General features: G+C 38.3%; 1 protein-coding gene across 1 annotated transcript; it reads right to left on the bottom strand.

The window, feature by feature from the left end:
• Positions 1-213: 213 nt before the first annotated feature.
• On the bottom strand, positions 214-17,188 carry LOC116904980 (alkylglycerol monooxygenase-like). The gene is made up of 3 exons (XM_032907660.1): positions 16,726-17,188; positions 15,211-15,341; positions 214-685 (listed from the first exon to the last, which is right to left on the bottom strand). Exons 1-3 carry the CDS (start codon positions 16,849-16,851, stop codon positions 442-444), a joined length of 501 nt encoding a protein of 166 aa, XP_032763551.1. The 5' UTR covers positions 16,852-17,188; the 3' UTR covers positions 214-441.
• Positions 17,189-22,482: the final 5,294 nt, after the last annotated feature.

Raw genomic sequence — 22,482 nt, 5'->3', positions numbered from 1 at the left:
AACCAGCACAAAGTGATGGCTTTGCATGAGATGAGAAATCTTGGGAAACTATGGGAACATTGAAGTACAGTATGGCAGTGCTTGGCTGATTGCATTTTCATTTGTAATGGGGAAGCACTGCCAAGAAATTGAATCATGCTGACTATGACGGCAGATGTTCCCTAGAATTTTATGCTGCTTCAGAACTCTCCAGAATGACCTGTGATGATTGGGATGTGAAGTTTGATATTATATGTAATTGCCTACAGTTTAACAATAGATGGAAATACATTAAAAACTAATGCCAAAGCTATCATTTTTCTAAAGGTAATGCAATTACAATCATGAGGAAAATGTATCTGCAATAATTTTATTTTGTAATGGTTTCATTTTGTGCTGAAATCTCAAAGTAAATCTTCATTAACAACCTTTACAAGATCTAAGATGTATTACTTTATTGACTTATTTATTCATTTTGTAAATATTTATCAAGTGCTTCTTACGTACTAAACACATTTCATCATCACTGACAAAATGCATCATCTGTAACTCACCGTGTGCCATGCGGTGGAACCAGTAGTAACCAAAGTCAACTCCTAGGAAGGTTAAATACCACGTCCATGGAGAATCCCAAGGCAACTCAAAAACTCTGTAGTTCTCCCAGATATAAATGTAGCTGGTCACCTCAAGGCTCCTAAAGAACAGGCTGGAAAATAAATTCCACAAGGATGATTATAACATAATTCATATCTATGATTATGCTAAAACAACCTAGGTGATATTATGAATATATCCATATATTAATGGCCCATGTCACCATCCCACTGTGCTTTTTCCTGATCTGTCTGTCTCCCTATCCACCGCATCAACTGTTCCCCTGGTATATCCTTTTGTTTGATAGGCATCTGGGTACTGGCTATTTGCACTTTAAAGTTCATGGAACTTAGGAGATTTTTGTGTCTCTTAAAACAGATTTTATGGAACGCAGCGCACAAAATAAATCTTACTAAACTGCTGTTTAATTCCTGTTATCACCACTTTGAATTGTAATGAAGCACACAGCAAAGATGACTTGTAATTGAAGAAGGAAATGTTGAAAAGTATACATGGAATGTTTCCTAAGGAGCCTGAGAACAACTGGGATTAAATGGGATTATTCACAAAATGTGTATTAACCAAAAGTGACTCCTTCTGCTCTCTCCTCTACACTCTCCTTCTTATCCCTCTTGCCCACACTCTACTCGTACTGTGATTTTACACTTCAGGTACACATCTATCTAGGCACACACACACACACATATAAGAAACATAAGGTAGGACTTTTAGAATGGTAGGGAATAGTTTTCTACCAGAAATGAATCATATAAATTTAATTAAAATAAACAAGTGTTTAAAAAAAATGAAACAGAGTTAGAGCGATGGTTCAGTTAAGAAGGCTGGTCTTGCAGGGGACTTAAACTCAGTTCATAGCACTCGCACTAAGTGACTCACAACCTTCCATACTATTCCAGCTTCTGGCCATCTGACACTCTCTTCTGACCTCTGCAGGTACTATACAGACATTTATGTTAAATGCATGTAGACACACATATCCAGAAATAAAAACAGAAATAAAATATATTTTTTAAATATAGAAACTAAACTCCATATTCCTGCCTATTTTACCATGGATCTAAAAAATTTTATTTCAAGACTTTCAAAACCATAAATACTTACTTGATTTTATATAGTATATTTCACTTTGAATTATCTGTGATGAAGATCATATTCAAAAATTATTTAATACTTTTATAAACCTGATTATGTTACTTCTTAGACTAATTTGATATCAAATTGTGATGCATTTATCAATCCAAATCATTCTGGCATATCTACTGATGTATATTATATGTAGTTCCTCTTTGAGCAAGGTGCCATGGTCCAGGAATTCCTACAGTATTACAGAACCATGAAGAATTGGAAGTGCAGAACCTGCCTTCAAAACATTTATCAAGGGTAATTTTCAGAAGAGGGGTCTAAGGCAAGTTTTATTTGAAAGGTGTCCATCTTGGACAGTAACTGGCATGTTTAGACCAGGGCATCTCAAGAATGCCACTTTTAAAACTTAGGATGATTTTTTTGTAGGAGGCTGTTTCTGAGCAAACTTTAAATCATAATGTAAAATTTTAAAATCAGTCTCTAATTTCCATTAAAATGGTATCAATTGTATGAGAATTCCTTCTGGGTTAAAGATGTGAACAAAGTCAGCTTTTTTTTTGTTTGTTTTTTGTTTTGTTTTTTTGTTTTTTTTTTGTTTTTTTGTTTTTTAATGGACCAAGTAACTCACTCCTCTAACAGAGAGATTTTAACCAGGAAGTTGCTGCCAGATTGGTCCAGATGACTCCTTGTCAGGAAAGATGTCCTATGTTCAATAAACTGTAGAAAAACACCCTGCTCTTTCAATTCAACAGTGCCACACCCCATATCAGCTGTGAGAACCAAATATATCTCCAGACACTGTAATGTTTCTTGGTGGTCAAATGTGTCCCAAGTTAAATGGGATTATCCATAAAACGTGTGTTAACCAAAGTTGCTAAACACTGCTTAAAGCAATTAGAAATAGAAAATTAAAAGCAAGAAAATTCAACAAAAGCCTGTCATACTCGATTGTTAGGTAAGCCTTGGTACATAATATCAATTTAGACTTCCCTACATGCTCATCAATCATTTGATAGCTTCATAATAGGAACAGTCTCAGGACAGCACAGGGCCCAAGGCGTATTGTTGAACATGACCTATAAGTACCTGATCTGCTCAGGACTTTTCCCCATGGTCCTTGCCAGGGACAAGTAAAACAAGATTAAGATGCCAAGACCTCAACCAAAGAGGGCCTCTGTAAAATTCTCAGTTTGTGAAACTGAGAGAACCTGCTGGCTGAAATCAAGTCCTGCTTATTTCCTGTACAGGTGTCAGGTACTCAACAAACATCTAACGTCTCACTCTGTCAAACGAGTTATTAGGGTTGACACAAATCAAGATGAAATATGTCTGATACATAGTGGCAGACCTTTCCAGTTTTCTCACTTAAGCAAGAGGCTAGCATTTCTCCAAGGCCAATAGACAAGTGGTGATGCTGTAGGAGTTTTATCTGGTATTTGCTGCTTTCTATCCACAGGATGAACATGATCCTGTTCCATTATACACGCGAAAGAATAGCCACTCGATGCCCACGATTGAAACAATTTGATCAGGTGATACAGTTGGGAAATGATGACCAATCCTAGAAAGCCTTTGATTGCAGAAAATATCACCTACCTTGGCACAACTGATCCCAACAGACCCAGGTTCATAAACCAAAGCTCCTTCCTCGTTCTGTTTCCAGTTCCTCCAGCCCCATCCCTAAAGACCTAGCATATGCCTCTACATTCTGAAATTTTAACTTGAGCTTTCTAAACCCTAGCAGGAACAGACATGCATATCTGTATATATAGATGTAAGGGCCCTGCTTGATCACATGGAGGTGCAGTGGTAAGCAGCACATTGTCTTATGTATACATATCCATCCTTTTCACGTGGAATATGGATATGGGAAAAGAAAATGATTTGAGTACCAAGAGACATTAGGACCTGCTACACAGTGTGACCTGCCTGAACCAAGGCTTTCTTTTACAACTCAAACATTTCATGAATTCTACTCAAATGGTGGTTTTCTAAGGCAAAGAGTACATGATAAAATTTGGTCCAGGATGGAAAGAGTAAAGTGACTTACACAGGTTGTCCTTCAATGTCTACCGGTACATTGTGATGCGCGCGCGCACACACACACACACACACACACACACACACACACACACACACACAAATATATAAATATATTTGTACTTAAAATACATTTGAGTGATAGACATATTTTTCCGAGACATTAACTATATATTTCTTTCCAAAGCTGTGGTTATTGACCTCAGAACTTGAGCTGTCTGTCTGAAGAGGTCCCACCACTTTTGCTCCATCTAGTGGAATGTTGATTGACTTTTCAATATCTCAACAATAAAAAATTAAATGATACAACTTCTACTTTCTATAAACAGTCACAACCCTTTCGCTACTTCTTACTATAAAGTTGACTTACATTTGTAAAACGATTACCTCATTTCTTTAAAAGAACCATTAAGCCATAAATGTATTTGTTACATTCTTTACAAGAAAATTTGTTGCTGGTCGGGTGGGCACTCCTGAGGCTGCAGAGCGGAAGAGACCACCAACACTGCCCACCCCTGCCCACATCCCTGACCCAAGAGGAAACTGTACAAGGCCTCTGGGTTCCTGTGGGGGAGGGCCCAGGAGCAGCAGGAGCCCTGCCTGAGACACCGCCGGATCCTGAAGGAAACAGACCGGAGGAAAAACACCGAGGCCATCTGAACCCTGGTGCACGGAGGCTCCCGGAAGAGGCGGCGAGATCTTCCCGGTCGCTGCCACCGGAGAGCCCGTGGGCAGAACCCATGAAAGCTAACTCGAGCCTCAGGGGCCACAGGTAAGACTAACTTATCTGCTGCAAGTGACTTGCCTGGTGAACTCAAGGCACAGGTCCACAGGAACAGCTGAAGACCTGTAGAAAGGAAAAACTACACGCCCGAAAGCAGAACACTCTGTCCCCATAACTGACTGAAAGAGAGGAAAACAGGTCTACAGCACTCCTGACACACAGGCCTATAGGACAGTTTAGCCACTGTCAGAAATAGCAGAACAAAGTAACACTAGAGATAATTTGATGGCGAGAGGCAAGCGCAGGACCCCAAGCAACAGAAACCAAGACTACATGGCACCATCGAAGCCCAATTCTCCCATCAAAACAAACATGGAATATCCAAACACACCAGAAAAGCAAGATCTAGATTCAAAATCATATTTGATCATGATGCTGGAGAACTTCAAGAAAGACATGATGAACTCCCTTAGAGAACAAGTAGAAGCCTACAGAGAGGAATCGCAAAAATGCATGAAAGAATTCCAGGAAAACATAAATAAACAAGTAGAAGCCCATACAGAGGAGACACAAAAATCCCTGAAAGAATTAAAGGAAAACACAATCAAACAGTGGAAGGAATTAAAAATGGAAATAGAAGCAATCAAGAAAGAACACATGGAAACAACCCTGGATATAGAAAACCAAAAGAAGAGACAAGGAGCTGTAGATACAAGCTTTACCAACAGAATACAAGAGATGGAAGAGAGAATCTCAGGAGCAGAAGATTCCATAGAAATCATTGACTCAACTGTCAAAGATAATGTAAAGCGGAAAAAGCTACTGGTCCAAAACATACAGGAAATCCAGGACTCAATGAGAAGATCAAACCTAAGGATAATAGGTATAGAAGAGAGTGAAGACTCACAGCTCAAAGGACCAGTACATATCTTCAACAAAATCATAGAAGAAAACTTCCCTAACCTAAAAAAAGAGATACCCATAGGCATACAAGAAGCCTACAGAACTCCAAATAGATTGAACCAGAAAAGAAACACCTCCGTCACATAATAGTCAAAACACCAAAGCGACAAAAATAAGGAAAGAATATTAAAAGCAGTAAGGGAAAAAGGTCAAGTAACATATAAAGGCAGACCTATCAGAATCACACCAGACTTTTAAGCAGAAACTATGAAGGCCAGAAGATCCTGGACTGATGTCATACAGACCCTAAGAGAACACAAATGCCAGCCCAGGCTACTGTATCCTGCAAAACTCTCAATTAACATAGATGGAGAAACCAAGATATTCCATGACAAAACCAAATTTACACAATATCTTTCTACAAATCCAGCACTACAAAGGATAATAAATGGTAAGCCCAACATAAGGAGGCAAGCTATACCCAAGAAGAGGCAAAAGAAACTAATCGTTTGGCAACAAAACAAAGAGAAGAAAAGCACACAAACATAACACATCCACGTATGAATATAACAGGAAGCAATAATCACTATTCCTTAATATCTCTCAACATCAATGGCCTCAACTCCCCAATAAAAAGACATAGATTAACAAACTGGATACGCAACGAGGACCCTGCATTCTGCTGCCTACAGGAAACACACCTCAGAGACAAAGACAGACACTACCTCAGAGTGAAAGGCTGGAAAACAACTTTCCAGGCAAATGGTCGGAAGAAGCAAGCTGGAGTAGCCATTCTAATATCAAATAAAGTCAATTTTCAACTAAAAGTCATCAAAAAAGATAAGGAAGGACACTTTATATTTATCAAAGGAAAAATCCACCAAGATGAACTCTCAATCCTAAATATCTATGCCCCAAATACAAGGGCACCTACATACGTAAAAGAAACCTTACTAAAGCTCAAAACACACATTGCACCTCACACAATAATAGTAGGAGACTTCAACACCCCACTCTCATCAATGGACAGATCATGGAAACAGAAATTAAACAGAGACGTAGACAGACTAAGAGAAGTCATGAGCCAAATGGACTTAACGGATATTTATAGAACGTTCTACCCTAATACAAAAGGATATACCTTCTTCTCAGCTCCTCATGGTACTTTCTCCAAAATTGACCATATAATTGGTCAAAAAACGGGCCTCAACAGGTACAGAAAGATAGAAATAATCCCATGCGTGCTATAGGACCACCACGACCTAAAGCTGGTATTTAATAACAACAAGGGAAGAATGCCCACATATACATGGAAATTGAACAATGCTCTACTCAATGATAACCTGGTCAAGGAAGAAATAAAGAAAGAAATTAAAAACTTTTTAGAATTTAATGAAAATGAAGGTACAACATACCCAAACTTATGGGACACGATGAAAGCTGTGCTAAGAGAAAAACTCATAGCGCTGAGTGCCTGCAGAAAGAAACAGGAAAGAGCATATGTCAGCAGCTTGACAGCACACCTAAAAGCTCTAGAACAAAAAGAAGCAAATACACCCAGGAGGAGTAGAAGGCAGGAAATAATCAAACTCAGAGCCGAAATCAACCAAGTAGAAACAAAAAGGACCATAGAAAGAATCAACAGAACCAAAAGTTGGTTCTTTGAGAAAATCAACAAGATAGATAAACCCTTAGCCAGACTAACGAGAGGACACAGAGAGTGTGTCCAAATTAACAAAATCAGAAATGAAAAGGGAGACATAACTACAGATTCAGAGGAAATTCAAAATATCATCAGATCTTACTATAAAAGCCTATACTCAACAAAACTTGAAAATCTGCAGGAAATGGACAATTTCCTAGACAGATACCAGGTACCGAAGTTAAATCAGGAACAGATAAACCAGTTAAACAACCCCATAACTCCTAAGGAAATAGAAGCAGTCATTAAAGGTCTCCCAACCAAAAAGAGCCCAGGTCCAGACGGGGTTTAGTGCAGAATTCTATCAGACCTTCATAGAAGACCTCATACCAATATTATCCAAACTATTCCACAAAATTGAAACAGATGGAGCACTACCAACTCCTTCTATGAAGCCACAATTACTCTTATACCTAAACCACACAAAGACCCAACAAAGAAAGAGAACTTCAGACCAATTTCCCTTATGAACATCGACATAAAAAATACTCAACAAAATTCTGGCAAACCGAATCCAAGAGCACATCAAAACAATCATCCACCATGATCAAGTAGGCTTCATCCCAGGCATGCAGGGATGGTTTAATATCTGAAAACCATCAACGTGATCCATTATATAAACAAACTGAAAGAACAAAACCACATGATCATTTCATTAGATGCTGAGAAAGCATTTGACAAAATTCAACACCCCTTCATGATAAAAAAAGTCCTGGAAAGAATAGGAATCCAAGGCCCATACCTAAACATAGTAAAAAGCCATATACAGCAAAACCAGTGGCTAACATTAAACTAAATGGAAGAAACTTGAAGCAATCCCACTAAAATCAGGGACTAGACAAGGCTGCCCACTCTCTCCTACTTATTCAATATAGTTCTTGAAGTTCTAGCCAGAGCAATCAGACAACAAAAGGAGGTCAAGGGATACAGATCGGAAAAGAAGAAGTCAAAATATCACTATTTGCAGATGATATGATAGTATATTTAAAGTGATCCCAAAAGTTCCACCAGAGAACTACTAAAAGCTGATAAACAACTTCAGCAAAGTGGCTGGGTATAAAATTAACTCAAATAAATCAGTAGCCTTCCTCTACACAAAAGAAAGCAAGCTGAGAAAGAAATTAGGAAAGCGACACCCTTCATAATAGACCCAAATAATATAAAAAGTACCTCAGTGACTTAACCAAGCAAGTAAAAGATTTGTACAACAAGAACTTCAAGACTCTGAAGAAAGAAATTGAAGAAGACCTCAGAAGATGGAAAGACCTCCCATGCTCATGGATTGGCAGGATTAATATAGTAAAAATGGCCATTCTGCCAAAAGCGATCTACAGATTCAATGCAATCCCCATCAAAATACCAATCCAATTCTTCAAAGAGTTAGACAGAACAATTTGCAAATTCATCTGGAATAACAAAAAACCCAGGATAGCTAAAACTATGCTCAACAATAAAAGGACTTCTGGGGAATCGCTTATCCCTGAACTCAAGCAGTATTACAGAGCAATTGTGATAAAAACTGCATGGTATTGGTACAGAGACAGACAGATAGACCAATGGAATAGAATTGAAGACCCAGAAATGAACCCACACACCTATGGTCACTTGATTTTTGACAAAGGAGCCAAATCCATCCAATGGAAAAAAGATAGCATTTTCAGCAAATGGTGCTGGTTCAACTGGAGGTCAACATGTAGAAGAATGCAGATCGATCCATGCTTATCACCCTGTACAAAGCTTAAGTCCAAGTGGATCAAGGACCTCCACATCAAACCAGACACACTCAAACTAATAGAAGAAAAACTAGGGAAGCATCTGGAACACATGGGCACTGGAAAAAATTTCCTGAACAAAACACCAATGGCTTATGCTCTAAGATCAAGAATCGACAAATGGGATCTCATAAAACTACAAAGCTTCTGTAAGGCAAAGGACACTGTGGTCAGGACAAAACGGCAACCAACAGATTGGGAAAAGATCTTTACCAATCCTACAACAGATAGAGGCCTTATATCCAAAATATACAAAGAACTCAAAAAGTTGACTGCAAGGAGACAAATAACCCTATTAAAAATGGGGTTCAGAGCTAAACAAAGAATTCACAGCTGAGGAATGCCGAATGGCTGAGAAACACCTAAAGAAATGTTCAACATCTTTAGTCATCAGGAAATGCAAATCAAAACAACCTGAGATTTCACCTCACACCAGTGAGAATGGCTAAGATCAAAAACTCAGGTGACAGCAAATGCTGGCGAGGATGGGAGAAAGAGGAACACTCCTCCATTGTTGGTGGGGTTGCAGACTGGTACAACCATTCTGGAAATCAGTCTGGAGGTTTCTCAGAAAATTGGACATTGAACTGCCTGAGGATCCAGCTATACCTCTCTTGGGCATATACCCAAAAGATGCCCCAACATATAAAAAAGACACGTGCTCCACTATGTTCATCGCAGCCTTATTTATAATAGCCAGAAGCTGGAAAGAACCCAGATGCCCTTCAACAGAGGAATGGATACAGAAAATGTGGTACATCTACACAATGGAATATTACTCAGCTATCAAAAAAAACAACGACTTTATATGAAATTAAATAGGGCAAATGGTTGGAACTGGAAAATATCATTCTGAGTGAGCTAACCCAATCACAGAAAGACATACATGGTATGCACTCACTGATAAGTGGCTATTAGCCCAAATGCTTGAATTACCCTAGTGGCCTAGAACAAATGAAACTCAAGACGGATGATCAAAATGTGAAGGCTTCACTCCTTCTTTAAAAGGGGAACAAGAATACCCGTGGCAGGGAAGAGAGAGGCAAAGATTAAAACAGAGACTGAAGGAACACCCATTCAGAGCCTGCCCCACATGTGGCCCATACATATAGAGCCACCCAATTAGACAAGATGGATGAAACAAAGAAGTGCAGACCGACAGGAGCAGGATGTAGATCGAACCTGAGAGACACAGCCAGAATACAGCAAATACAGAGGCGAATGCCAGCAGCAAACCACTGAACTGAGAACAGGACGCCCGTTGAAGGAATCAGAGAATGAACTGGAAGAGCTTGAAGGGGCTTGAGACTCCATATGTACAACAATGCCAAGCAACCAGAGCTTCCAGGGACTAAGCCACTACCTAAAGACTATACATGGGCTGACCCTGGACTCTGACCTCATAGGTAGCAATGAATATCCTAGTAAGAGCACCAGTGGAAGGAGAAGCCCTGGGTCCTGCTAAGACTGAACCCCCCAGTGAACTAGACTGTCGGGGGGAGGGCGGCAATGGGGGGAGGGTGGGGAGGGGAACACCCATAAGGAAGGGGGGGAGGGAAGGGGATGTTTGCCAAATGTACATAAGAAATACTCAAGTTAATAAAAAAAAAAAAAACTTTGTTCTAAAGAAAGAAAAAAAAAAAAAAAAAAAAAAAAAAAAAAAAAGAAAAGGGCCAGCAGGCTCAACACAAGCCCTGACCTGCTGTATCTGAAGACAGCTACAGTGTGTGTGTATATATGTCTTTTTAAAAAAATCATTAAAAGGAACCCTGTCTCAAGTAACAAAAAAAAAAAAAATTTTTTTTTTTGAAAAAAAAAAAAAAAAAAAAAAAAAAAGAAAATTTGTTGCTCTATTGACAAGTGTGTAAATCCTGCCTGGGAACCCATGGAGCTGGACTCAGTAAAAATCTAATGTCACAGCAGCGACAGATTTTCTTTATTCTACAGCCCCACCCTAAGGACTTGAAAATATTTCAACAAAGTTTAATTTCCTCCTTTTATTTTTTTTTTAAACTGAACTGTTTTGGTCAGGAATGGAAAATTCCACTGAAAGCATAGCCAGTAAATTCTGCATATGTAGGCTTGAACATTATGAAACCAGTGGCATAGTAAAAGTTGGCCATGACCCATAAGTGTTAAGTGTGGAGAGTCCTCAACTTATTTGAAAATATACCTACTTAAATTATCTCTTAAACCCAGTGCAATTTGATTTATAATCTGCTCTTTCAACAGAATAAATGAAGCCCTGAAAAACAAACATACTATAGATATTTATATCAGGAAAAAAGCGTCTCTGGGGAGGATGCAGTTTATGGAAACAGTAACGCTGGGAGGAAGTAACAAATTGAGATCCTGGGTTTCTGATGAAGGATTGGAAATTCAATTCTGCTTAGGCCAGCAGAGGGAGAGGTGGGGTTCCCCAACTCGTTAACCTGTAAGTCAGTGGAGCAACATTTTGCAAATTATACTTTTTAAAAATAGATTCTCCACACATTTCATTGAACAAAGTTTAATTTTTATAGCTATCAGTGCAAATAATTGACAGAAAAACCCTTTATCTATAAGATACCTCTTGTGCGTTACGATCAGTAGAAAAGTCGTTTTATGACTTCAGTTCTGGACGCTGGTTAGAAGGTTGCCCACTGTGCTTCAAAAGGACATATAAATTCAGGATGGCCCGGAGTCTGGTGTGAAGCAGGCAAACTTTTAGTATGGATGAAAGCCTGCCCAAAAGGCTTGTAAGGAAGAGGCCGTGCCGTCTGTGGTTAATATTTTCCATTAGAGAAGGATGGTAAAGGTGTCGCACTTATCTTTCCTGCGGATACGGCAGGAGAACTATTACTTTTACAGAGACCTCGAATTGTATGCAATCATGGCATCGGGCTGGTTGAATAAAATTATTTTTTCTTAGAGTCTCAGGACAACGTTTGCACTGCAAGAATGCAGAACTGGAAAGAGGTGTTCGCGCTCCTCACTTGTTTCGTGGGACGCTCTTTCGAATTGTTATCTGAGGCACAGGTCTCCGGTAGTGGACTGACTCATAGCATAGTACTGTTCTTCTTGCAATTGCATACTTTAAGAATGGGGAAAGCCCTTATTGCTAATAGAGAAAATAAACTGCATTCCTTGGAGAGGCCAGGACCCACGCCACATTAATGTATACCTCAGCTGCTTATGATTCGCACAGGTTTCATTTGAATGTTACATCTTCAAATGAAATATTGCTGGAAGTTTTCAAGTTACTTTTCGATGTTTTGTTTTCTTCCTTTTTAAATTATTTTTTTTCTGTAAGGAAACTGAGTTGATTGAATCTAGAGAATAAGCTTTCCTTTTCTCATATAAGACAGTGACATACAAGAAAATACATTTAAGTGTAGCTTCCAAGTGTTTGTCTTCGCTGGGACGTTTCAGAAAAGCTACGTTGAAAACCGAAAATCTTTTTTTTTTTTAAATTCCATTGTTTTATAAATTAGAACATGTTTTAATACCCATAAGGAATATAAAGATGCAATTTGGTATTCTAAGTAAAAATAGAGCTGCAGAAAATACTGTATAAATTCAAGTTAATAACATTTTGCCTTCCTTCAAAGAGAATCAGACTTAGGAGAGTTTTGAAAGGAACTTTACCTTGTATCCCTGAAGGACTGGATTGTGTTGATGTTTTGACTGTCTTTTTCTTTCTAAATCAAACTCTCTCTCTCTCTCTCTCTCTCTCTCTCTCTCTCTCTCTCCCTTCCTCCCTCCCTCCCTCCCTCTCTCCCTCCCTCCCTCGCTCCCTCTCTCCCTCCTCCCCTGCTCTTGCCTCACAGGAAACCCTTCTTATTTCCCACCACCATTTCCATGTTATCCCATATCAAGTGTGCACATGTGTATATGTGCACACATGTCTCTACTTTTTGAGGTATGATTTGTAATGAAGTATACATGGAATGCTGTTTTTCTATTCTAACTTAGTAGTATAACTTCTAATAATGCTGAGAAGAAATGCTGTACTGAGAATAAAGTGAGTGTTTCCAGGAGTTAAATGCTAAAAGGAGATAGTCTAACTTTACTTACAACTAAATCAGACTTTCAAAGTAAAAAAAAAAAAAAAGCAAAAGGATGAAGGATTAGTTCAATGGGATGTCTCCCAAAATTCTTGAAAAACAAAACAATAAATACAAAAATGTTCCATTCCAAGTCACTGAAATTCATGACCCATAATGGCACCTGCACATACAGTACTTCCTCGTTATGAAATGATTTTCACAGCTGAAATATCAATTGATTTCCAAGAACTCTTAGTACATTGAATTCTCAAAATGAGCTGCAGAAACCAACTGTGTTCTCTTAAATAAAGAAATTTTCATACCTAAGAATATACATGTGAAGGGGGAGCTCATGACCATTTCTGAGACAAGAAGCCACAGGATAGAGGAGTTGATCAATGAGTTGAATGGTTATTTGAGTCAATCTGGGTCTTATTCCGATGAATTACCTTTCATCGATTCTGACTGGAGTGTGCAGACACAGCTGTGGTTACTCAGCTCATTATTTTACGACTATAAACCTAATGACCCAATTGACTCAACGTAACACGTTGACATACATTTTTAAGGTTTATTTTCTACCCAAACATGTTGTGATTTATACCAGGCTCATGCACCTTTTCCCAGATATATTTCATGTTAAATGTCATTTTTTTAGTCCGCCTTGATTTCCCACTGTATGGTTCCAAGAAACATTCCAAACTGATGAGCTCTGCTCAGAAGTGAAGCTCCACAAACATTAAAAAAAAGGAGGGTTGGGAGGCTATAATGAGCATGCTCTTCCCCAGCTCAAAACTAAGCTCCCTTGGGGACTTCTCTCTTGACTCTGCTGCTCTGGTTAATCCTGATACACTGAAGGTTTCTTCTGTCTGCCTGGTGGGCTTTTCTCCTGTTCTCTTTATAACATAGGTCATTTACTGTTCGTTCATCCTATATTTGTCCAGTTTAATTATTTACATGACACTATAAAAAATATTATTTTAGAGCATCTGTTTTATACCAGACATCATTCCTGGAGGGTAAACTAAAACTCTCACATGAGGAAAAATCTTGATTTCAGGGCCCGTGAAAATTGGAGGTGGCAGGGGGATATTGACAGAAAGAGAAGAACCTTCAGCCCTACCTAAGATTGTTCTGTGTCTGGAGTGAGCACAAGAGTCAGGGTAAGGACCAAAGGTACCCAACTCAGGCTTAGGAAACAGATGAACTTTCTTGAAGTTATGCCTATGCATAGACCCACAAAGGAACTAAAGGCAGACACACTGATAGCTTTCCAAATCCATCAGAGAGCCTCAGAAATGTGTCATGATGGGATAAAGATGACGAAAAGATAGACAACAAAAAGGACAGATAAACTAAACCCTGTGTGCACAGAATTTTACTTTTAAGTCCAGAGAAGTACAGAAAAAGGGAGTGGCTTCCTCCTGGTGCATATAATACAAATATTTGGATACCAATGTCAATTGTTCATATATTATACACTGAGAAATATCTAGGTCCTAGGAAGATATCTGTGGAAATTTGGCTGGATCAAAGCCTAGTTTTCAGCAGGGACCTGGATAATAACTCAGACCAAGGTCTACTGTAAGGCAGGTGAAACAGTCACTTTGGCTAAAATGTATAATAAGATATCAGGGAAACTCAAAAATTAAGACTAGTAATGTTCCTGTTAGGTTCCTGTCAACATGCACTTCTTGGAACCTGCAATATTGTCTGGGCTTGGTGGATGGATCCCCCAGGTGGGACAGTCTCTGGATGGCCTTTGAACTAAGAACAGGTCCCCAATGGAGGAGTTAGAGAAAGGACTAAAGTAGCTGAAGGGGTTTGCAATCCCATAAGAAGAACAACAATATTAGTCAACCGGACCCACCCTCCCCCCAGAGCTCCTAGGGACTAAACCACCATTCCAAGAGAACACAAGGATGGACCTATGGTTCCAGTCACATATGTAGCAGAGGATGGCCTTGTTGGGCATCAATGGGAAGAGAGGCCCTTGGTCCTGTCAAGGGTCGATGACCCAGTGTAGGGGAATGTCAGGGCATGGAGGTGGGAGGAGTGGGTGGGTGAGTGAGGAAGCACCCTCTCAGAAACAGGGGTGGGGGGAAATGGGGAAAGGCGATAACATTTAAAATGTAAATTAAAAAATCCAATAAAAATAAGACTAGTGATGTTGAGCATTCTCTATTAAAACTTTAAAGAAAAAGTCAGTACTAAAAAAAAAAAATAAGACAATTTTAAATAATAGGTCCTGAACTTTTAGGAATTTATGGGGAAATGTGTTAAATATCCACGTGATGTTTCCTCTGATTTACACAAGGAAAGACCTGGATTCCTTTATCTTCTATTCTATGCTATGAGACTCACTTTGGAAGCCGAGATACAACACCAGCTGACATAGATGTGAGAACATCATCCAAACGACCTGATGGTTTTCCCTTGAGAATCCAGCTGATGACTAGTTCAAGCAGAATCAAGAAGATGAAAAATGGAGTTGCCTAGAAAGGAGAGTACATAGTAGAGATGTTACTCTGCTCTATATGAAGTCCTCCAAATTTTCTGATCATTCCTCTGATATCTGGGAAGGGTACACCTTTCCAGGGTACCTATATTTATACTACTGGGTTATTTCCAAGCCAATGAACAAGAAAATTTCTGCATTTTTTACATATACCAAAGATATGCTCAAAATGTGCCATGGAATTTATAGATGAAATAGAAGCATAAGTACAACTTTCAATACTAAACCAACAAAATAAGTAAAATGAGGAAGGAGATGCTTCAGGTTCAGTTAAATATTTTTAAAATTAGTTAAGCATGTAAAAACCTATCTTTTGACAATGAACAGGTTACAGTCACTCGAGGAGAACTTAAAAATACCTTCGATTAGAAGTTTTACAAACTAGACAGTCTAAAACTACTTCTGAATATGACATGAAAGTGGAAGAAACAACATCTGAGACTCTTAGCAAATAAGGTTATTTCCCAAGATTGTATCAGCACCAAAGTTTCATTCATCCATTCAGCTTTGATTTGTGGTTTTATAATAATGAGTATTCAACTATCAATCACTGGATATTGGATTAGGTTTGATGCTATAATCTAAATAAAAATAATTTTTGAAGATAGTATTGGTACATTTTTCTTCAACAAAAAAAATGGCAATGACAAATCTTAAGAGAATTATGGGCTTCATTCATGTGGACCCTGATAATGAGGTGGAAGTGTTAACTGAGCTCCCAAGAACACGCTCAGTGATGTCATAGTTTCCCTATTTCTGGTCTGAACTAGTAAGTGTTGTAGGAACAACTTAGACTGGGTGGGGAACATTATTGCTCAGGCTCTAATTCTGGATATTTCCACTTCCAAGCATGGCCAAGCAAAAGAAGTGCAAAATGCCTCAAAGGCTCAAAATGATAGAAAAAAAAATGGTTCGAGTTCAAACTTCGGAAGTTAGAGTTTTACTGAGCCAAGCAGGGTATCCTTTATTCTGCAGAATTACTCTACCAAATTAAAGAGGAAATACCTTCCTGGACGTGGTAGAAAAGTTCAACATTTTCAAACAAATTTGTTACAGAGTTTCCTGATGTAGTACAACTATTCGACATTGCTTTCTAATAGCTAAACTTGTAATGGCACTATCTTCAAAAACTGAATTTTCTTTCATATTTCAGAGTGATGTATAAGGGATTTATAAGCAAAGATGTACAAAGATATTGTACAGAGTTCAGTTGAAAATTGTACTTTGGCTTTATGACTGTAAGAAATTGGATTTTTATGAGGCTATAATAATTTGAAGTAGAAAATTGAACAAATCTTAGGGATATGTTGAGTTTATATAGCAATAAAAGACCAAAAGAGCCTCTTCCAAGATAGTCTCACCTTTTTAACGTAATCAGGCACCTCTTCAACTGTTTGGAAGGCAGTTTCACTGGGCTTCATCATGTAAAACATCGCTCGCATACCCTGGGAAACTGAAACATTGTCTTGGGCTCCTGGGTTCCTCATTTCTGTCCCTGTCTGATTCCCAGCTGGAGATATTTGTGGTTCTGTGGCAGAAGTGCAAGAAAAGAAACTGTGTAGCACAGAGCGAGCCTTGTCAGAGTTGAGAACAAAGACCCACAGAGACCTCAGCCAACAGCGGAGTTCGTGTGCAAAAGCACAGAACACTAGCAGCAAGAATCGGTTCAGGGTTCAGTGGGTGACTCCCCAGGAAGCAGAAAGTAGGGAGGAGCAAAGAAGACTCCAAGAAACAAGCAAGCAATGCAGTTTGCCTATTGCTTAAGCAACTTGTAAACAACTAAAAAGAGAAATTTAAAAAAAAAAAAGCGTATGTAACTGTGCCTGGAAAATGAAAGAGGAAAAAGAGCAAACAAACGAGTTTTATAACAGGTGAAAGTTCACTCTGATAAAGTGGTGAAAGTCCAAAAGTCAGATCACATGAGCACAATTAAATTTTCTCTAAAATGAACAACGCCTTTGAATTTGTTGTTTGTGTTTGAAGTATTGGGCAGTATTGAAGTCTGTGTAATAATTAGTTGCTTCTCTGTAATAGAGCCTGGCTTCTTCCCACTGATGTATTTCTACTCTCAGCAACTAAACTTCTGGGTGTTTTGCATACCAGTTCAGAGCCACTAGGTTCATTGCATAATCTAGCTTTTCAGTTGAAACTTACATTTCTCCATCCTTCTCGTCCTTAAAGGGACTCCGTAAGAAACTGTTTAGCAGTTGTCATGAGACCTCACCTGTGGCATACAGAATGATCTAAAGTCACTGTACTCTCTTGGGAGAACTAGGAGGCACTTATTTGATTACAGTGGCAGGAAATGTTTGTCCTTGCCTAAATAACCTGAAATTGGTCCAAGTGAATTTTAGTAGATATAGTTACTATGGCATGTTATGGTTATATTAAAAGGAGTGTTGTGTGGAACCTGACACCATTTTTCTGGTTGCTGTGATAAAGTGCCTGACACAAGCAACTTAAGGAAAGACTGTGGGTCGGCTTTGGATCATGGTTTGAAGCACCATATCCTGGAGGGACAGCCATACTAGAGCAAATATGAAATGGACGGTCCTATTGTGTCTGCAGTCAGGAAGCAGAGATAATCAAGAATCCTGGCACTGAGCTGGCTCCCTCTTGTTTTGCGTCTTAATTCAATCTGAGATCTATAATCATGAGGTGGTACCCTCCACACTCATTTTGGGTATTCATGAGCAAAATCTGAGGGCATCTCTGCAGATGTCAGGCAAGGAAATGGAACTATGAAGTGATGAGAATAAGAACTCGGTCCAGGTTAGCTTTGTCAGACTTTGAGAAGTCTGATGTCAGGCAACTAATTGTCAATATACTTAAACACAATATAATTTGTAGGAAAATTTCCTGGTACAACATAATCCCCAGTGCAGAAGGAGGTAACAATTACATCAAAACTTAACTCCAAGTACATATCATTTACTCCAAGAAGGTAGGACGTAGAGATAGGCTACCTATACTAATTTAAGGGCCTAAGGAAGGATCTTTCCTAGTTTCTTATTCATCATTACAAACAACGTAGAGATCATTAGGGTTATTAGCTACCTCTAGTCCCAGTTGTGGGAGTTTGGGGGAACTTCTGGCTATATAGATAATGTGAGAGTCATTTAGACTATTAGGTATTTAGACTATTAGGTTCCTGGTTGTGGGAGCTTGGGGAAGCCCCTGGCTGTATGGGTAATTTAAGGAACATTTAGATTACTAGTCACCTTTATTCTTGATTGTGGGAGCTTGATATGACTGACCCAACATACTGCACACCACCAGAATATTAATTATCTCCAATTCTCATCTTTGGGTAAGACAAAAAAGACAATCCTAGATACTTCACATTCCTGATTTCCCCAGAGACCTATGGATGCAAGGACCTTTGTGCTCCCAGTATAAACCTATCTGGAGATATCTTCCTAGACATACCCAGGGGTGTGTCTGTAAGGTTACTTCAAATTTCAGCCAAGTTGACAGTAGATTAACCACCAGAACCTCAGAAAGTTCCAACACCGTGTATGGATACTAGAAGTACCAGCATGTAACACAAAGGAAATGAGAAGATATAAGATATATGTGCTTGTATAAAGTAGTTCTATAAAATGTGTATGCCTGTGTGTGTGAGATCACGCTTTATATATCTACTGAGCTGAGTAGGTTTTCTTTCATCAGGAGACTATCGTTTCGAAATGTGACCTGGTGATTTTCCACTGAGAGACTCATGGAGACAATGATGGCATGTTCAAATCTTTCCTGATGCATTGGTAACACTGAACCAATTTCATTTCAAAGTAAACCTTACAGCAGAATTATAAAAATGTGTGTATATATATGTATATACACACACAGACATATATATATATATATCTATATATATATACATTTAACAAAAGTGATTATGTACAGCAGTGTTCTTTCTGCCTTTTATGTGACTATGAAATTACAAATCTAATATATGACAAAATAAAAGTACACATAACCTATTATAAGTAAAGTGTGAAATGGCAACAGCCCTTTATCTCTTACTGTAGACACTCAGCATTATCATCAAAGCAGTGACCTCCCCTCTCACCGGGTATTTTGTCTTATCATCTTTTCCTACAAAAGAGAATTGTGACTGTTTTATATTGTTGCTGTATTTAGACACACACTTATGGTCTGATTTTTGTAGTACAGCACATCTTCTTCTTCTTGGAGCCAGCAACACAATCAAGAACATTCTTCAATTCAATGTGTAATTATGTAGTGAGGCTTCGTTTTGCTGTTGTTTGTTTGTTTGTTGCATCAACAGAAGTGTGTGTGTGTGTGTGTGTGTGTGTGTGTGTGTGTGTGTGTGTGTGTGTATGTTTATACTAGGTTAAGCAAAATCACCTTAGGTATTTAATATACAGGAAGCTGAAGACAAAAATTTATTTACAGAGAAAATGAAATTAAGGAAAATACAGACAGGAGAAAAATCCCTAGGGACAAGTGTCACTAGAAAACTAGAAGAATTCTTATTCTATAGGGAAAACAGAAAGACTATTCTATCAAAAATCAAGTTCTGCTACAACCCAGTAGAAGCTGAAATTAAAAGAAGGTATGATCCTTAGAGTAAACTCAGTCTGTGCCAGAAGCAATATCCAAGGGAGATAAAGAAAAGGGAAAAAATGCACTTGAGCTTTCTTGGCAATTTATTTTAGGCAGAGTTAAAAGACAATTGAGATAGGAGTGCAGGCAGGATGTCTACAGAGCATAGCGCCATAGGATCAACAGCACTGAAGAAAAAAGGAGAATAGATCTGCAGAGAATAAACCAACAATTGAGGTGCACTTCAGACCTGGTACCTGCACCATACTGATTACAGGCTTTATCCTCCTCTGTACAGAGGGTAAACCATGCTCCAGAGAAGCAGCTCAGGGTCAAAGCTTTCTATTAGGCTTAACAAAGGGATAAAGAATGGATTCCAAGACAGAAATCTTTGCTTTCCCTTGGTCCTGCCTCATTTCCAGGTCCTACCTATTCAACTGTGGAAAAGTAGATTTTCAAGGCAATGCTCTGTACCATCCTATTTAGTCTACAGGCTCAGTCTAAGTAGACCTTGTCTGATAATGCCATCTGAGCAGCATTGTCTTTGTTAGGGATTCTAATGCTGTGAAGAGATGCCATGACCATAGTAACTCTTATAGTGGAAAACAATTAATTGGGTTAACTTACAATTTGTAAGTTTAATCCATTGATCTTATAACAGGAACCATGGTGCCATGCAGGCTGATAAGGTGCTGGCAAGGTTCCTGGGATTCTCACATCTGTCGGATCTCGGAGATCCACGGGCAGCAGGAAGAGGATTGAGACACACCAACATATCAAAGGCCACTCCCTAGTGACACTTCCTCCAACCAAAAGGTACCTACTCCAAGAAGGCCACACCTCCCAATGCCACTCCCTATGGACATATAGGGAGCATTTTTATTCAACCATGACAAACATATTTCCACTACTATGAAAAGAATTTGTGGTAGCTATAGGTAATATAGAAGAAATTAAAGAGGGAATTTTGTAAGAGTATTATCATATCCACATTAGGTGGATTACCATGGCACACATACTTAAAAGAGCATCTTACATTTGTGATCCCTTTCTAGAGTATTTTCCTTGCTGCTGAGATTACTTTCTATGCATGATTTAAAAAAAAGGGGGGGGGTCCACTTGTTAAAATTTAGAAGCCACAAGGTGTTTTTAAAAAATAATATCAAACTGAAAGGTGTCTGGGCTTCTGAAAAGCCCTTTTGAAGACAGCATGCCTGCTGTCAACCAAGACTTTGTGTGTGCAAATGCTAAATATCTAGTGTACAATGTGTAAGTACTCAAGACTTCTTTACTTAATGGCTACCATCACCCAGAGTAAAGTAAACAGTAAAGCGTGGAAGTTTATGACATGAGTCACATGATCCAACCTGAGTGTTAAAATGATCAGTCTTGTTTTCTCTGAATAAATGAAGACTAGATTTTTGGAGCAAAGATGAGTCTCCAGGATTCCTGGATGACTTTCTCTAAGGTGAATTCAGTAGCAGTGAAATTAGAAAGGTTCTCTAACAGAGAAAGTTCTCTGACAAGGTAGGCAGAGAGCATGAAAGGCAAAAAAAAAAAAAGTGATTTGAAGATTTGACTTAATCTACTGAAAGAAGAGCTGTTCTTTACTGATATGGGTACAGTAAAAGATTTGATTGAGTAAAATGTGGACTATATATAAATACATATATATATATATATATATATATATATATATATAGAGAGAGAGAGAGAGAGAGAGAGAGGCAGTTACAAATATAAATCTCAAGTTCAGATCAGAAATCAAAATAAAGAACTAGATATAAAAGAATAGCATAGAAAAATATGACATTATAGCTATAAGCCAAACATGATTTTATTTGTAGTCACTTTTACTGTGTCCATATAAATAAATCTCATTTTAATCTGAAATCTAAAGTTATTGTTACATTAAGTTTATTTTGCAGGGCAATTGTTTGCAGATAAAATAGTAATAATGATATATAATTTCACAATGATTATAAATCTCATTGTAAAAGTAATTGAAAAAATATTTGACTTATGTTTTAATAAAGTGTGGTAAACTTGTTGAAATATTAAGAAATGGTCAAATTCCTTTCACAAAGAATGTGTTTTCAACCTTCCCACCAGTTAGAGAGTTCCACTGGGTCTCATGCTTCTGAAAACTAGGTATGTGTTGGCTTACGTTCATCTTTCATTTTCTCTTCCTAGTGTAATTGACTACATTACTTATGTAGGATATTACTGTTATCGTATGAAAGTATTTATTTCCCTCACTACTGTATTCCTATGTACTTTGAGGCTATTTTTAGAGACTCTAGTTAGTACTGTCTCTAACAGTCTCCCATCTCTGAGAATTAACATGTTTTCTTAGACTAAAGAAGCACAGGAAGCCTTTCTTAATTATTCTCCCTATTTTCTTATATCGGATTTTATTACTTTTGGCCCTGGCCAACCCAAGATATAGTAGAAAAAGATCAGGTAGAAGATGAATTTTAAATAAAATTATGGTATACACTTGAGTTCAGAGCATAAAGAACAAGCAGCATTTCCAATGTTATTTCTTT

Source organism: Rattus rattus, chromosome 7, assembly GCF_011064425.1.
Source record: "Rattus rattus isolate New Zealand chromosome 7, Rrattus_CSIRO_v1, whole genome shotgun sequence".
Taxonomy (NCBI): Eukaryota; Metazoa; Chordata; class Mammalia; order Rodentia; family Muridae; genus Rattus; species Rattus rattus.
This window is presented reverse-complemented; position numbering and strand designations above follow the sequence as displayed.

What these genes read in the sequence shown, in the direction of transcription:
- LOC116904980 (XM_032907660.1), bottom strand. Translation starts at nt 16,851, where the DNA reads ATGAGGAACCCAGGAGCCCAAGACAATGTTTCAGTTTCCCAGGGTATG. An exon ending in TGCCTGATTACGTTAAAAAG is followed by an intron (nt 15,342 to 16,725) that starts GTGAGACTATCT and finishes TCTCCTTTCTAG; the next exon opens with GCAACTCCATTTTTCATCTT. An exon ending in GTTGTATCTCGGCTTCCAAA is followed by an intron (nt 686 to 15,210) that starts GTGAGTCTCATA and finishes TTTATTTTCCAG; the next exon opens with CCTGTTCTTTAGGAGCCTTG.